The sequence below is a fragment of the Sus scrofa genome, chromosome X (genome assembly GCF_054392235.1).
Source record: "Sus scrofa isolate SSC_HxYL_T2T_F1_AM1 chromosome X, Sscrofa_HxYL_maternal_Yorkshire_Landrace_v2.0, whole genome shotgun sequence".
NCBI classification, from domain to species: domain Eukaryota; kingdom Metazoa; phylum Chordata; class Mammalia; order Artiodactyla; family Suidae; genus Sus; species Sus scrofa.
In genome coordinates this window covers 67,460,135-67,477,071 of record NC_139401.1, presented here as the reverse complement: position 1 = coordinate 67,477,071, position 16,937 = coordinate 67,460,135, and the positions used below count along the sequence as shown (strand labels likewise).

At 42.4% G+C, this 16,937-nt stretch overlaps 1 protein-coding gene across 20 annotated transcripts in view; it reads right to left on the bottom strand.

The window, feature by feature from the left end:
* Positions 1–1,944: 1,944 nt before the first annotated feature.
* Positions 1,945–16,937, bottom strand: part of TAF1 (TATA-box binding protein associated factor 1) — an 84,146-nt gene continuing 69,153 nt past the window's right edge. For 6 of the 20 annotated variants that reach the window (XR_014835601.1, XR_014835611.1, XR_014835603.1 and 3 more), the window contains exons 33-38: positions 14,567–14,634; positions 14,253–14,373; positions 9,312–9,437; positions 8,010–8,163; positions 6,488–6,665; positions 1,945–3,858 (exon numbers count right to left, since the gene is read on the bottom strand). Coding sequence is in view for 8 of the 20 variants with exons in the window: in XM_021079950.2 (XP_020935609.2) it covers positions 3,636–3,858; positions 6,488–6,665; positions 8,010–8,163; positions 8,434–8,535; positions 9,312–9,437; positions 14,257–14,373; positions 14,567–14,634 (968 nt within the window). In the remaining 12 variants the exon portion in view is untranslated. Of the gene's footprint in view, positions 3,859–6,487; positions 6,666–8,009; positions 8,164–8,433; positions 8,536–9,311; positions 9,438–14,252; positions 14,374–14,566; positions 14,635–16,937 lie in introns of all 20 variants that reach the window. The other 14 variants (XR_014835609.1, XR_014835613.1, XM_021079952.2 and 11 more) reach the window with 3 other exon arrangements.

The window sequence follows — 16,937 nt, the reverse complement described above, 5'->3', positions numbered from 1 at the left end:
GTATGGCAAAAAAAAGAGACTCTTCATTTTTTATTCCTCACAGCTTAGCTTCTTGAAAGAGTACTCTGATCCCTATTGTCACTTTCTTATCTTCCCTCTGTTCCTCACTCTGCTGCTAGCTGGCTTTCAATCTCACTGTTCTAAAATTGCTTTTACTAGCTAAGGTCACCAGGAGACCTCTTAATTACCAAACCCAAAGGCTCTCTCTCAGGCTTTACTGTGGTATATATGCTAAGCCTTCTTTTTTCCTTCAAACTCCTTCCTTGGTTTAAGAAATAATCACTCTTCAAGTTTTCCTTCTATTTCTGACCAGCCCTAAACATTGGTCTTCACCAGCATTCTGCCCTCCATGCTCTTCTGACTCTACCCATGCTTCCTGGGTGATCTCACCTATTCCACATTTGCACAAATCCTGAACTTTATCTACCTATCATACTTTAAACATACATGTTCCCAACTGAACTTAGCTATTTCTTGTAACTTCCACGCTCAATTTGTTCAGTGAATGGCATCACCCAATCACCTAAGCCAGAAACCTAGGTTCCACTTTTTTTCCCTTCCATTATCCAATCAATCACCAAGATGTACCTTTTATTCCACCCCTACTCCCAATGCCTCAGCCAGTTTAAGTCTCCATCTTCTCTCACCTGGCCATCCATTTTGACACTGTGCTTTTTTTTTTTTTTTTGTCTTTGCTATTTCTTTGGGCCGCTCCAGCGGCATATGGAGGTTCCCAGGTTAGGGGTCGAATCGGAGCTGGAGCCACCGGCCTACGCCAGAGCCACAGCAACGCGGGATCCGAGCCGCGTCTGCAACCTACACCACAGCTCACGGCAACGCCGGATCGTTAACCCACTGAGCAAGGGCAGGGACTGAACCCGCAACCTCATGGTTCCTAGTCGGATTCGTTAACCACTGCGCCACGACGGGAACTCCCTGCATATGCTTCCTATATTCTATCCATCCATAACTATTTGTTATCTCATGAACAGATCTCGTAGGTTCACGCCCCTCACCATTCTGTTCCCTCTGCCTAGAATGCCCTCTTCCCCTCTCCACCCCTCCCCCAGCAAACTCCTTCCTACTCTTCATGATCTATCTATCTATCAAGGGTCCTTCTCATCCTTACTCCACAGCAGCAGAGTTGGTAACTTCTTCCTATCACCATGAAATCTCACAAATATTTATTGCAATGATAACTTTTGGGGGAGCCATGCTCACAGCATGTGAAAGTTCCTGGGCCAGGAGGGTTGGAACCCATGCCACAGCAGCAACCTGAGCTACAGAAGTGACAATGCTGGACCTCAACCCACTGAGCCACCGGGGAGCTCCAACAATCATTTTTTATTAAACTTTTTTTCTTTTCAGGGCCGTACCCATGGCATATGGAAGTTCCCAGGCTATGGGTCGAATCAGAGCTGTAGTCACTGGCCTACACCACAGCTCACGGCAACGCTGGGTCCTTAACCCACTGAGTGAGGCCAGGGGTTGAACCTGTGTCCTCATGGATACTAGTGAGATTTGTTCTCGCTGAGCCATGACAGGAACTCCAAAACTTGTGCCTTGCAGTCAGAAACTACACCTTACTTCTGTATTGGCATCTAGCACACTGCTTGATAAATACTGAAGGAACAAATGAATGAAGGAATGAATACCATGTACCGATCCACTCTCCTAAACCAAATTCTGGAAGCCACTTTCCATTCTTCCTTCTCCACCCCCAAATGCCAACTGGTCAAGTCCTGTTGACTCTACCCTCTAAAGATCTCTCAATACAGATGTGATAAATTCATTTGAGTAATAAAAAAAAAATAAAAAAAAAATAAAGATCTCTCACACTCATCCCCTTCCTCCCCATCTTAATGCCACAGCCCTAGTTTCAGGATCTGTTACTCCTACTTAAATTAAATTTGCCCCCCTCCAAACCATTCTCCACACTATTGCTGGAATTTTTAATTTTTTATTACAAAAATAATACATTCTTATAAAAAATTCAAACAATGCAGAAATAAAAGCACAATGCCCACCCAGCATACAAACAAGTATATAGCTCCCTCCCCTCCAAGCCCATTCCCCAGAGGTCATCACTGTGAACAGTTTTGCATATATCCTTTCAGACCTTTTCCTTTGCATATACAAGTATATATAAACACATATAAATATACACACATGGTTTTGTCATTTACAAAAAATGGGATCACACTTGTTACATACGATTCAATTCTTTTTCTTCATTCAATATACAGAAAAATTCTAAAACATAAACCTGATTATATCAGGCCACCAGAGCGCCTCATTTCTCATAATATAAAATTCACACGCATTATTAGCATCAAATTCAAAGCTCTTGATGATATACTTCCTGTCCATCTTTCAGTCTCATCTCTAGCCATTCCAGCATTGAAAGACTGGAACATAAACCATCTTAAATCCTTTCTGGAACAAGGCAGGTACAAACAAACAAACAAACAAACTAGGAACACACTCTGCCATTTCTAGAGTTCGGCCTTTTCACTTCATGTTACACTCTGCCTGGACTTTTCCATCTGGCAAGCTCCTACTACTTAATTCTTCAACCATCAGCTTAAAAATTACCTCCAAGAACACTTCCCTGACTTTTTCAGACATGATTGCTCCTCTTTTTTCCCCTATACTTTATATCTAAACTTCTTAATTGCACTTATCTCACAGTACTGTAATGATTTATTAACATATTTTGAATTCCACTCCCCCTCCCCCAACTTCATGGTGAGATCTTTGGGTAAAAGGAATGTGTCTTATTTAATTTTGCATCCCAAGGATCTGACAGAGTACTTATCATGAAGCAGATGCTCAATAACAAATCTGTTGAGAATGTTATGATTCCAGAAACATTCGCTGAGTACCTACTCTGCACAGAACCATAGCCTAATCATAAAAAGAAAACAGAAGACACAGTCTTTGCCCTAAAGAACTTACCATTCCCCTACCATTTTCCTGGGGGGGGGGAAGGGACAGAACACATTTACATGGCAACATATCATTTCTGATATATAGGCTGTTTCAAAAATTTAGAGTCATTTGCCTCCAATCCATTTAGGAACAAGGCATTGTATTATCAAATAAATAAATAAAACAATGGGCGGCTTGTCCACCAGGTTTATGTTTTTAGTGTGGCACAGAGTCTATCAGAACCCAATTCTCTGTCCCAGCAGGGGACTGTCACCTGTTCCAACCTGCAAATTAGAAAACTGAGATGATACCATGCTTGGAAATTTTCTAATACATCAAGAGGACATAAAGTTATTAGTTTTTTCATAATTTCTCCTCCTTCCACAGGAAAAAAAAAATGTTACCAAGAGCAACAAAGGAAGTTAAAGGAGGGCACTGGGGAGGGAGGGGATTGCTCTCTTTTTCTTAGTGGTGAGGGAAGGGGGTTGCTTCCTTTTAAATCAAAGGGTGGCATTGCCCCAGGATGACCAGGAGAGGCGATTTATTATCATTTGCGCACTATTTTTTTAAAGCCTAAGGTGTTAGTTAATCTGGTGATTTCAGGATCAGACACTGTACAAATATAAACAAATGGGGGGAGGGGAGAAAGTGAACCACTAGGCTGGAGAACAGGGAAGGCTGACCAAGGAGGCCCAAAGGAAGCCTCATTCATCAGAGTCCAAGTCACTGTCCCCAGCAATGGAGTGGAAATCCTCACTGTCCTCCTCGTCCTCTGACAGGTGGACCTGGCTTAGTACACTCGGCCCAGAGCGCTGCTCTTCCTCCTCCTCATCTTCTTCCTCCTCTGATACCTCATACCCACCGATGCTGCTGAAGCTGGTGTCTTGGGTGTTCGACTTGGGATCAGGCTCCTCATAGCTCCCATAACTGAGAAGAGAAACATGTCATCTCTCAAGCTCGGACACCATCCTCTAGCTGACCAGTCCCGTTCTCAGTGCCACCAAGGGATCAGCCCATCTCACCTCCCCTGGACACTAAAATGACTGGTTCTGGACTATTCTACAGGTCCCTGAGAGAAAAATGATCCTGTTCAAAAACATCAACTTGCCAGCTTCATATATGCAAGAACCTGCATGAAAGACTCCCCTACACATGAACAACACACTGCCAGCTTACATGACCATAAATGCTCTGAGAGCCTCATAGTTTCATCTACCACTCACAGCCTCACTCATCTACATATCCAATTAGTCAACAGTTCTGATGATTCTACCTCTTCAATATATCCTGTTACTTTCCCCTCCTTTGCAGCCCAACTCCACCTGCCTTGGCTTAGTCCTTTGTGATCTCTGGCCTGTACCACTTCATGTCTCCAGCCTTGCTCTTTCCCAATTAATTCTTCACATTTCTGCCAGAGTGCTCTTTATTTTTTGTTTGTTTGTTTATTCTTACTTTTACTTAAAAAAATTCACACAAGTAATGCATGTTCACTGGTTTTAAAAAAATAAGAATATACACCAGAAAAAAGAAAAAAAATCACCAATAACTACCACCCAGAGATAATTTTTTGGTATAAGACCTTCCAATTTTTTTTTCTATATACTTCACTTTGATGCTTAACCATTTTTCTTTATTTACAAAATACTCTATATACTCTTCAGGAATCTGCTTTTTCACTAATGTTTATAATGAACATCTTTCCATGTCAATAAACATACATCTATAGTATCGTCTTAATAGCTGCATGGTAGTCCACTGTTTAGCTGTAACATGATTTATTACACAGTCTCTCACTAGGACATTTAAGCTGTCTTTACCCACTAGAAACGATGATGTGATAAACATCCTTGTACAAACATCTTGATGAAGGTATTTTACTATTCCCATGGAATAACTTCCTAGATATGGAATTTGGGGGCTAAAGGAGATAAACGTTTTTAAAGTTTCTGATTTATGATAAATCGCTGTACTTTCTCATCCTATTTTATCAATTTACATTACCAAACCGTTGTTTCACAACGTCTTTTTCCTCTTGCCTTTTCCAACACTGGGCATCATCATTCATTTTAATCGCTGCCCATCTTATAGGTAAAAAATTGCATTTCACTGTTTTATTGCATTTCTCTAATTCTTAGGGAAGCTAATTTTTCATATATTTATTGGCTGTTTGCGCTTCTTTTGTTAATTGTTAATTCATGTCTTTCGTCCATCTTTCTTTTGGGACCCAGGGTAAGCTTTCCAAAATACACATCTGATCATACTACTCTCATTCAATGTCTGCCCATAACTCTCAAGCCCCTCAGGATTTGGTCCTTACCTACCTCTTTAAATTGTCTTTATCATATGGATCATGAACAGAAGTTCTAGCCACACTGAGCTGCTTGCATTCTCTCAAAATGTTTCATGGCTCTATGTCTTTAATACATGCTGTTCTTACTCTCAGGAGTGCCCTTCACACCCTTCATCTAGCTAATTCCTGCTCTGATTCAGCTCAGTTTCCTTCTCTATCTACCTCCCCTACCTCTACTCCAACCCAAGATCCAGAAAAATTCTGTGGTTGCCTATCACAGCACTTTTCACGTTACACTGTGATCATTAACTGTTTGTCTATTTTAGGTTTCCCATTAGACTAAATGCTTTTGTACTTGTGATAAATATTTGATGGATGAATAAAGATGCATTTTTGCTTGCTGGATACCTCTGGCTGTATGTATTATATGTACCATAAATCACAAACTCATTTTTCTGCCTCCTTTCCCACTCCATCTAATACCTTTTCTTCTTTCCTAGCTCAGTGACATTCTCTTTCATAACATATCTAGTCTCCTTACCTCCTAAATCCAATTTATCTACCCTCTAAATCATTCTAGAATATGTCCCTTCCTTGCCCCCACTCCTAACAGATCCTAGATGAATTCCTTATCATTGCCCTGGAGTTATTACATACATGAATTTGATGTTACTTTCTCTTCCTTGAGAATGATGATTCTCATTAACCACAATCCAAGTGTCTTAGCATGCCAGTTAAGGTCCTCTACAATACAATTCCTTGCTACCTCTGGAGTGACAACTCCAAACAACCTCCCTTTGCTCTGGAATATACTTTGTTATATCTCTGGGCCTTTGAACATATTGTTCCATCTTTAAAGATCTCCTCACCTGCTGCCACTCATCTAAATAGGAGCCTCCTATTCATTTTGTAAGGCCCAGTCCAAATGTTCTCCCATCTGTGAAAGTTTCCCTGATTAAGCAGAGTGAGACACTCTCTCCTCAGTGGTAACTTGGCACTTTGTATTTAACTTATGCTATATAGCACTTATCACACTGTATTTGTAATGACTGTGTTTGTATCAGTATCTTCCACTAAACTGTGAGCTCCTCAAGGGCAGGATATGTCTTGCTCCTCTGTGTATCCCCAAGGGCCTAGCATAGTGCCTGGCCCTAGTAGGTGCTCAGGCAATGTTTGATGGATGAAAGTAATCTGATGCTGGGCCCTCTGACATAGCTGGGCACTTTTCTTAGTTGCCCAGCCCTGTAGCATGTTGCTGCCCATTACCTGATGTTGCTATCCTCCAAACCATGAGAAGCCTCCCCACCGTCTCCCTCATAGGACATCATGCTTTCTTCATTTTCCATGCCCATCCTTGTGTTCTCCTGAAGCATGCGGGGCTGTTTGGGTCTTATCCCACCAGATCCCACATCAGAGTCACTTCCACTTTCACTCAGCTGGATAGCTGTGAAAAGAGACAGATCCTGAGATAAGCTTAACAGAATTAATATCTCTGGCTTAGTCTTCTAGAACTAGTTAATCCCATGCATTTACACAGGCATCCTGCCTGGACTCCTCACCTCAGAGGATTGCCTAGGGTCAACACTGACAAGATCTGTAGTTTGGAAAGTGAATTAAAAAACCATTTCCAGGAGTTCTCATTGTGGTGCAGTGGAAACGAATCCGACTAGTATCCATTAGGATGCAGGTTCCATCCCTGGCCTCAGTGTGTCGGGGGTCCAGCGTTACTGTGGCTGTGGTGTAGGCCGGCAGCTGTAGCTCTGATTCGACCCCTAGCCTGGGAACTTCCGTATGCCTCCGCCTTGGGTGGAGACCTAAAAAAACAAACAACCCCCCCCCCATTTCCTAGAGAACTCTACCCAATATTCTATGATAATCTATGTGGGAAAAGAATCTGAAATGTGTGTATACGTATAACTGAATCACTTTGTTGTATAGCAGAAATTATCACAACATTGTAAATCAACTATACTTTGATAAATTTTTTTTTTAATTTCCTTTTTCCATTTCAATGCAATCTGTTTTCTTCCTTTCATCTCCTTCTACATTTCCCCCCTGCCACTGCCATTAATCCACATCCCAAAGCAGGACTTTTTTTCTTAATTTTTTCCTTTCCTATACACTTCTTTCTCATTTCTGTCAAGTATTCAAATTAAAGCTGCTGCTTCAGCACTGCCTTTTTGTTTTGTTTTGGTTTTTTTTGGCCGCACCTGGGGCATGTGGAAGTTTTCAGGTCAGGGATTGAACCTGCACCATAGCAGTGACAACGCTAGATCCCCAACCCACTGAGCCACAAGGGACTTCCCAGCACTGCCTTTTTGACTGTCATCTTTCGTACCTCCTACGTTGTATTTCTTCACCTCTTCTAAGACTAATGAATTTGACCACCCTATGAGTGAGAGTGCTTAGTACCCTGAGGTCTATTAATGGGACTTCAATAAAGAGTGGCTTCTGGAGTTTCTGTCCTGGCTCAGCAGTGACGAACCTAACTAGTATCTATGAGGGTGCGGGTTTGATCCCTGGCCTGCTCAGTGGGTGAAAAGATCTGGCATTGCTGTGAGCTGTGGTGTAGGTCGCAGACAAGGCTCAAATCCTGCGTTGCTGTGGCTGTGGTGTAGGCCGGCAGCTATAATTCCAATAAGACCCCTAGCCTGGGAACTTCCATATGCTGTGGGTACGGCCCTAAAAAGACGCCCTCCCCCCCCCAAAAAAGAGCAGCTTCTGGTAACAGCATATGTGACCCAGAACTTCCTACTAAGTCCTGAGGACACTATGGTAAGATATGTACCAGAGAAAGGGTTATCTCCTTCTTCATCACTCCCAGCATCTTCCTCATCATCTTCTCCTTCGGACATAAGCAAATCCTCATACAGGACACTGGCTTGAGGCTGTTGCACAGTTCCTTCTTCATCTGCAAGATCACCATCTGCATCTTCACCCTCCTGAATGAGATCAGTTGAGGATCTAAGTATAGTCAATCAACCAAGTAAAAGACCAGATGCCACCACCAGCCTCCCCTTGCTGCCTCACAAGAACTTGAAGTAATTCTGGTGGATAGATTTGTTTAGCTGGTCCCAAGGATTAAAGTCAGGCTGTGCCTCACTATGGAGACCCTTTGATATTGCCTTGGGATTTAGCCTGCCCTGTACTATTGGGGGTTCCTACCATACAAGGGTATAATGTAACCATAAGCTTTCTGCAAGCATACTCACTGGGGCTGGAGTCTTAGGTTTCCCATCCTCCTCCTCATCATCATACCCTTCAATATCTACATCAGAGTCTTCCTCGCCCAGCCTACCTCGGCCCTGGCGCATCTGAGTAAGGAACACAAATAGCACATCATTGAGGGACGTGCCAGTAGGAGGAGTTAACCAAGGGCTCTCACCCAGGACAGATGCTCCTCCCTGATATCCCAGCCAAGCCCACAGCTAGTGGGGGCTGTTTACACAGCTTAAGGCATGTGCATTTCCCCCCATTCATTCTTTGGAAATCACATGTAGGGTAAAAAAACCAAAGAAAAGGAAGCTCATTGACCTACTCTTGCTGTATCATCACAAGGAGACTCTTCCTTTCTAACCCAAGCTTTCCCTAGCTTTTTCGGACTCTGGGACAGAAAAGCCCTCCTGGGTTTTGCACTCTCCACCAAAGCTGATAAGATTTCTGGCTTCAGATTAGGAGTATCTGCTGATACCTCTAGAAAAGGCCAATTAAAAAATTTAATTTTATAAATAACTTTAATTTAGATAACACATATACAGTAAAGTAGCGGAGCAATTATTTTGAACTTCGTCTCTGAATGCAGTTGGTCTTTTTAGTCACCTGTCAGGTTGCTCTGATAACTCACACACTTTTCACACTTGTACCATCCCTTAAGTTCTGCAGTGCCTGACACTCTGCCCATGGTAAAAGATAGAAGATAATGCCAGTCATGAGACTTGCCACCATCCCACCTTGAAATCGCATTTCCAGGCCTTCACTCCCAGGGCCAAGGGGTCCAATCATCAACTTTAATACCATTACTACCATCACTCCTCCATCCCCCACCCCCAAGCACACCACCAATCTCACAAAGAGAAAAACAACACGTTACCTGTGTCACCTGCTTTTCTGGAGTGGCAGTGGGAATATCCAGGACAGACATATTGCTCTCATCTTGAAATACAGAGGCATCTCGAGACATACTGAGGGATGTGTTGGTATCATACAAATCAGGAGGCTGTGGCACAAATCACACAACTTAGCTTCTACTTAGTAAAGGGAGTAAGACACACAGAGAACTCTTTCAGAACATTCACTGCAAAAAGGTCATGCAGACAATCCATTTAAAGAGAAAACAGTTTTGACATAGCTTCATGGATATGTTTTTGGGAATCCAACAAATGTTGCTCATTATAGCAGATAGGCATCTAATGTATATGATCAGAAGCCTGAAGCAGAAAAGCAGGAAAGCTATGGGGCAATTCTGTGTCCTACCAGCCTTTCTGGTCAATAACTTAGTTTTTCTAAGCCTTGTCTGATTGCTTTTAGGCCCAGGGCTTCATATCAGTGCTATTTTGAGTGTTTGGTTTAGAGACATCTAACAGAAAATGGGATAAAGAAATTTCAATTTCAATAAGAGCATGGAATAGGGTAATAGCTTATGAGCTCGCCAGAGGATGCAAAGAGGCAAAATGGCATCATGAAGAACCATGGACTTGGAGTAAACTGCCTTGGATTTGAGTCCTGGCTCCACCATTTGCTAGCTAAGTAACTTCAACGAATTACTTACTTTCTCTAAGCCTTAGTTTCCTCAATTGTAAAACATGGACGATAATGTCAACCTCACAAGGCTGTTGGGAGAATTAAGAGATGTGTTTATGCTCCTTATCTAGACGCTTCACACTCAAATAAATTATAGTTCCCTTCCCTCTTCCCTCTCCTGAAGAGAACAGGGATATAGCAAATGGACTATTCAGTGAAAGGAGGGTAGGAGGGACTAAAAAAAGAACAGGCTGGAAAAGTAGGAAAGAGTTTTCTAAAAAGCTGCTGAGGATAGAAATATTATGCAGCTATTAAAAAATGTTTTCAGGAGTTTGTCATGGCGCAGTGGTTAATGAATCCGACTAGGAACCATGAGGTTGCGGGTTCGGTCCCTGCCCTTGCTCAGTGGGTAAATGATCTGGCGTTGCCGTGAGCTGTGGTATAGGTTGCAGACGCGGCTCGGATCCCGCGTTGCTGTGGCTCTGGTGTAGGCTGGTGGCTGCAGCTCCAATTTAACCCCTAGCCTGGGAACCTCCATATGCCGCAGGAGCGGCCCAAGAAATAGCAAAAAGACAAAAAAAAAAAGAAAAGAAAAAATGTTTTCAGGAGTTTCTGGGTGGTTCCGCTGGTTAAGGATCTGGCTTTGTCACTGCTGTAGCACAGGTTCAATCCCTGGCCTGGCAATTTCTGCATGCTGTGGGTGTGACCAAAAAAAAAAAAGTTTTCAGAGTATTTAATGAAATAAAATGTTCTACTCAGCTATAAAAAAAACAAAATAATGCCACTGGCAGCAATGTGGATGCAACTAGATTACCATACTAAGTGAAGTAAGTCAGAAAGAGAAGGACAAATACCGTATGGTATCACTTATATATGGAATATAAAATATGGCACAAATGAACTATCAACAAAACAGAAAGAGATTCAAAGACATAGAGAAGAGACTTGTGGGGAGTGGGGGAGTGGGAGTCTGGGGTTAGTAGATGCAAACTATTATATTTAGAATGGACAGACAATAAAGTCCTACCATACATGAAGTTCCTGTTGTGGCTCAGCAGTAACAAACCTGACTACTATCCATGAGAATGCAAGTTTGACCCCTGGCCTCCCTCAGTGGGTTAAGGATCTGGCATTGCCATGAGCTGTGGTGTAGATTGTAGACGCAGCTCAGATCCTGTGTTGCTGTGGCTGTGGTGTAGGCTGGCAACTATAGCTCCAATTTGACCCCTAGCCTGGGAACTTCCATATGCTGCAGGTGCGGCTCTAAAAAGAAAAAAAAAGTCCTACTGTACAGCACAGGGAGCTATACCCAATCTCCTGGGATAGACCGTGACAGCAAATAATATAAAAAAAAAAGAATGTGGGAGTTCCCGTCGTGGCGCAGTGGTTAACGAATCCGACTAGGAACCATGAGGTTGCGGGTTCGGTCCCTGCCCTTGCTCAGTGGGTTAACGATCCGGCGTTGCCGTGAGCTGTGGTGTAGGTTGCAGACGCGGCTCGGATCCCGCGTTGCTGTGGCTCTGGCGTAGGCCGGTGGCTATAGCTCCGATTCAACCCCTAGCCTGGGAACCTCCATATGCCGAGGGAGCGGCCCAAGAAATAGCAACAACAACAACAACAACAACAACAAAAAGACAAAAGACAAAAAAAAAAAAAAAAAAAAAAAAAGAATGTGTATAAATGTATGACTGAGTCTCTTTGATACATAGCAGAAATTGGCACAGCACTGTTAATCAACACTCTAATAAAAAATTTAAAAGGGAGTTCCCGTCGTGGCGCAGTGGTTAACGAATCTGACTGGGAACCGTGAGGTTGCGGGTTCGGTCCCTGCCCTTGCTCAGTGGGTTAACGATCCGGCATTGCCGTGAGCTGTGGTGTAGGTTGCAGACGCGGCTCGGATCCAGCGTTGCTGTGGCTCTGGCGTAGGCCAGTGGCTACAGCTCCGATTCGACCCCTAGCCTGGGAACCTCCATATGCCGTGGGAGCGGCCCAAGAAATAGCAAAAAGCCAAAAAAAAAAAAAAAAAAGAAAAGAAAAGAAATAAAATGCTTATAACACGAAGTGAAAACAAGACACAAAAGCATATTGACCAATTTCACTTTAAAATATGTCTATACATTCACACATACACATATTACAGATATGAAGGAAGCACACCAAAATGTTCATAGTACTTGGTTCTTTCTGAGTGGTGGACTTGATTTTAGGTAACATATTTATTCTATATATTTTCCAATTTGTCCCAATGAGCATGTTACTTTTGTCAACAAAAAACCGCACATATGTGTTACTTTGTTGTTAAGTCAAATAAAAAAGACTGAGAACAGCATTTTGGAGAGAGAGCAGAATTCAAAGCATTACAAAGTGCAGATAAACTAGTTGTGGAACAGAAGAGAAAATCAGGGAGTGAAAGGCCATGTGGGAAAATGCAAAGCAATTTTAAATAAAAGTGTTAAGCTGAATATATGATGCAACATAAGCTGGGTAGAAACAGTTGAGTGAAATTACATTATTGATTACCACCATTTAGAGTTGGAAGTAAAGGATGACTACTATCATGTTTCTACACAACCAAAGCTGTATTATGACAGGTTAAACTTAGGCAAACACACTTTAATAGCATTTTGGTTTGAGAATAGTAATGACAATCACTCACATGCATCTTCCTCAGTTTTAGAGGTAATTAATTGGGCTTAATTACTATTTTAAAGCATACAGATGAGGGAAGGCAATGAGAGGGTGAACTGGAATAACCAAGAGGCTCCATCTACACCCTACTCTTCATAGGAGATCCTCTAACTGCACCAAACAACAGCTACTGCTTAGGAGGAAGAACAGTTGCTAGGTTTTCCTCAACTATTTGAGACAGTGTGAGAGCAGAAGGGAAGAAAGGAAGATGACTTCTGGGTCTAAGGCTCTGACTCACCAAAGGGCTAGCTTAGGCTGTTACAGACCAGCTACTATGTACCACTCAGTGGTTAGACTCTTCTGAGGAATGATGGCTAAAACCCAGGCTTGAACTTACCAGAAAGGGCCTTGTGGAAGCTGTGGGTATATTAGCAAATAGGACCTTCCTGAGAAACATCACTCACCCAAGACCCCTTGACCCAATCTGCCCCCACACGCCAAGAGCCTTTCCTTGTTCAGGGCCTGGAACAAATATCTTAGGGTTCTTTACACTTGGCCCCTCAGTGACCTAGGTTTTGGGGTGAAAGAGTAAAAGATATATAGGGAGAGTGCATGAATGAGATACAGACAGCAATTATCCAACAGAGATCACATAGGTTGCATTATTAGTTCAGAGTGAAACCTGAGCAGAATGAAAAAAAGTTTTCCAGCAAGAAGTGGGAGAAATTTGCATTAAAATATTTTGTTAAATTTGAAAGGGCCTCTGAGAATGCTGTAGACGACTTTCATACAGATAAAGAAATAAACATTTACTGAGTATCTATTATGTGCTAGGCAAATGACCTTGTTTACTGTTCACAGCAATCTTAAAAAGTACATTTTAGAGAAAAGGAAATTGAATTAGAGGTTAACTTGCAAGGTCACAAAGCTAGATAGCAGCAGAGCTAAGACTCAAAACCCAGGACTATTTTATGACAAATTTCATGTACTTTCCACTTGACCACAGTGCCTCTAATACAGCCACATTCTGGTAAGTCCTATTCTTCAAATATGCCAATCCTCTCAGAGCACAGTATAGATGAAATATACTTAGTATATTCAAGGGTTAGATCAGAAAGACTAAACATTTCTTACTAATCTTGCTCTCTAGTCTTTGACATGTAAACATAAGAACATTATAAACATTACCTTTCTTCATTTATAGGGAGAGGGAAATCAATCCAGGGAAACAGGTGACATCTGAGTTACACTGAGATACCTCACAGGTAATGAGTAATAAGGCATCTATAAGGCACAGGAATGTGCCATGTCTATAATCCAGGGATGTCCTAGAACCCCAATGCATGGGGCGAGGGGGCTCCAGAGACTTACGAAGATGCCTCTGGCCAAGGTAGTCAGGAATCTGGTATTCCTAAATAATGACTGAACAACTAAGACCCCACCCATTCATTCATCCCACACCTGCCTCTTCTGGATTGAACCAGGCCACCAAGACCCATGGCCCTCACTCACCTTAGCCTTTGAGAAGACAAGAAAGCACACGAAAGGCATATGAAGAGGAAGGACAGAGAAGAAGGGTAACTCAGTAAATACATCTGTTAACATGCTCCCAATTTCCCAAACCAATAAGAAAACTATAAAAGGAGGTTCCTAGTCCTCAAACTCACCTGAGGTGTGTAGGGCCCTGGGGTCATTGGGTCCAAGCTTTCTAATTCTGCTTCCTCCAAAGCTGCTTCTTTAGCTGTACAAATATCCTTCTCAAGTTGAGTCAAATGCTCATCATACTAAGAAATAAAGAAAATTAGTGAATTTATTCAACATGTATTTTAGGCACTGGGGATACAAAAGTTGTAAAAAAGAGCAAACAAAAAAATCCGTCTTCAGGTAGGATAGGCAAAGAAGGCCTCCTAATCACTCAAGGGAACAAAGGGATTCCAGAAAGCTAGATCCCAAGGGGACCTCCTCTTTACCACCTACCTCAGTCAATGTCTGGTAACAGACATTCACAATCTCCTGAGCAGTCTTAGTATACTGACTTTCAGGCCCTATAAATGAAAAAAGAGAATGCCATTACCTTTGCAGACCTAAGTTCTAGATATCTGCATCGTCATGAGCAGTGGTGTCCTATTATCCTAAAACCCCAAAATCATGCTTCTGCTCCAACGTGGATTTTTTTCCCCCCTAGCTGCACTCATGGCATGTGAAAGTTCCTGAGCTAGGGATCGAACCTGCCCCACAGCAGTGACTTGAGCCACTGCGATGACAACGCCAGATCCTTAACCTGTTGTGCCACAAGAGAACTCCGTAATGTGGACTCTTGTTCTACTTTTGGAAGTGGAAAATTTCAAACACATACAAAAAACAGAGACACTAATATAATGAACTCCCATGTACCTATTACCCAGCTTCGATGATCAATATAATCAATCCTGTTTCATTTACGTCAACTTTCACACTCTTCCCAAATTACTCTGATGCAAATTTCAGCATTTCATTCTATCTATAAATTGTTCAGAATGCGTCTTTAAGCACTCTTTAAAAAAAGAACTAAGATACTATTATGGTAGATACATGTCATTATAAATATGTCAAAACCCACAGAAAGTACAATATCAAGAGTGAACCCTGGAGTTCCCGTCATGGCGCAGTGGTTAAGGATTCCGACTAGGAACCATGAGGCTGCAGGTTCGGTCCCTGCCCTTGCTCAGTGGGTTAACGATCCGGCATTGCCATGAGCTGTGGTGTAGGTTGCAGACGCGGCTCGGATCCAGCGTTGCTGTGGCCCTGGCATAGGCTGGTGGCTACAGCTCCAATTCGACCCCTAGCCTGGGAACCTCCATATGCCGCGGGAGCGGCCCAAGAAATAGCAAAAAGACAAAAAAAAAAAAAAAAAAAGAGTGAACCCTAATGTAAGTTACGGATTTGGGGTGATAATGATTGTAACAAGTGTACCACCCTAGCGGAAAGATGCTGCTAAGGGGAGGCTGTACATATGTATGGGCACAGGGTACATGGGAACCTTATGTACCGTCTGTTCAATTTTGCTCTAAACTATTCAGAAAGATAAACGTCTATTTAAAAAAAACCCAACTATATTACACCTAAAATAGTTAACAATAATTCTTTAATTATATAGCCAGTCAACATTCAAATTTCCCCAATTGTCTTATAAACATTCTTTTACATTTATTATTATTTTCTAATGGCCACACCTACGGTATGTTGAAGTTTCTGGGCCAGGGATTAAATTCATGCCGCAGCTGCAGCAATGCCGGATCCTTTAACCTACCACACCAGGCCAGGGACTGAACCCGTGTTTCTGCAGTGACCTGAGCTGCTGTAGTGGATTTTTTTTTTTTAGGGCTGCACCTGTGGCATATGGAAGTTCCCAGGCCAGGGGTCTATAGATTCTTAACCCACTGCACCACATTTCATTTTTTTGAATCATAATCCAAAGAAGGTCCACACATTGCATTTGGCTGATGTGTCTCTTTCATCGTACTTTAACCTATTAAGTGATTCTTAATCAAACTATTCAGTTTCTCATACAGCCTTTGTCGTAAGTTGCAAATTGATGGCTTGCCAGTCAATAGTTTTGTCTGGATCACAAAAATATCTGTATAGGTGGTGATCATTTTGTAATGTGCAGAAATAATGAATTGCTATTGTTTACCTGGAACTAAAACAGTAGGTGTATGTCAATTATACTTCAATTTAAAAAATCACTCCAATTTGTGAAAATACATTGAGATAGGCACTCATAATATCTACACTTTTAGGGAGTTCCTGTCGTGGCTCAGTGGAAACGAATATGACTAGCATCTATGAGGACGCAGGTTCAATCCCTGGCCTCACTCAGTGGGTTAAGGATCCAGCATTGGTCAGGAGCTGTGGTGCAGGTCGCAGACATGGCTCAGATCCGGCACTGCTGTGGCTGTGGCATAGGCCAACAGCTACAGCTCTGATTCAACCCCTAGCCTGGGAACCTCCACATGCCATGGGTGCAGCCCTGAAAAGACAATAAAAAATTAAAAATAAAAAACAGGAGTTCCTGTTGTGGCGCAGTGGTTAACGAATCCGGCTAGGAACCATGAGGTTGTAGGTTCGATCCCTGGCCTTGCCGTGAGCTGTGGTGTAGGTCGCAGACGTGGCTCGGATCCCGCGTTGCTGTGGCTCTGGTGTAGGCCGGCGGCTACAGCTCTGATTAGACCCCTAGCCTGGGAACCTCCATATGCCACGGGTGCGGCCCTAGAAAAGGCAAAAAGACAAAAAATATATATATATATATATATATATATATATATATATACCTCAATAAAAGTTTTTTCAAAAAATCAAACTAGTTGGC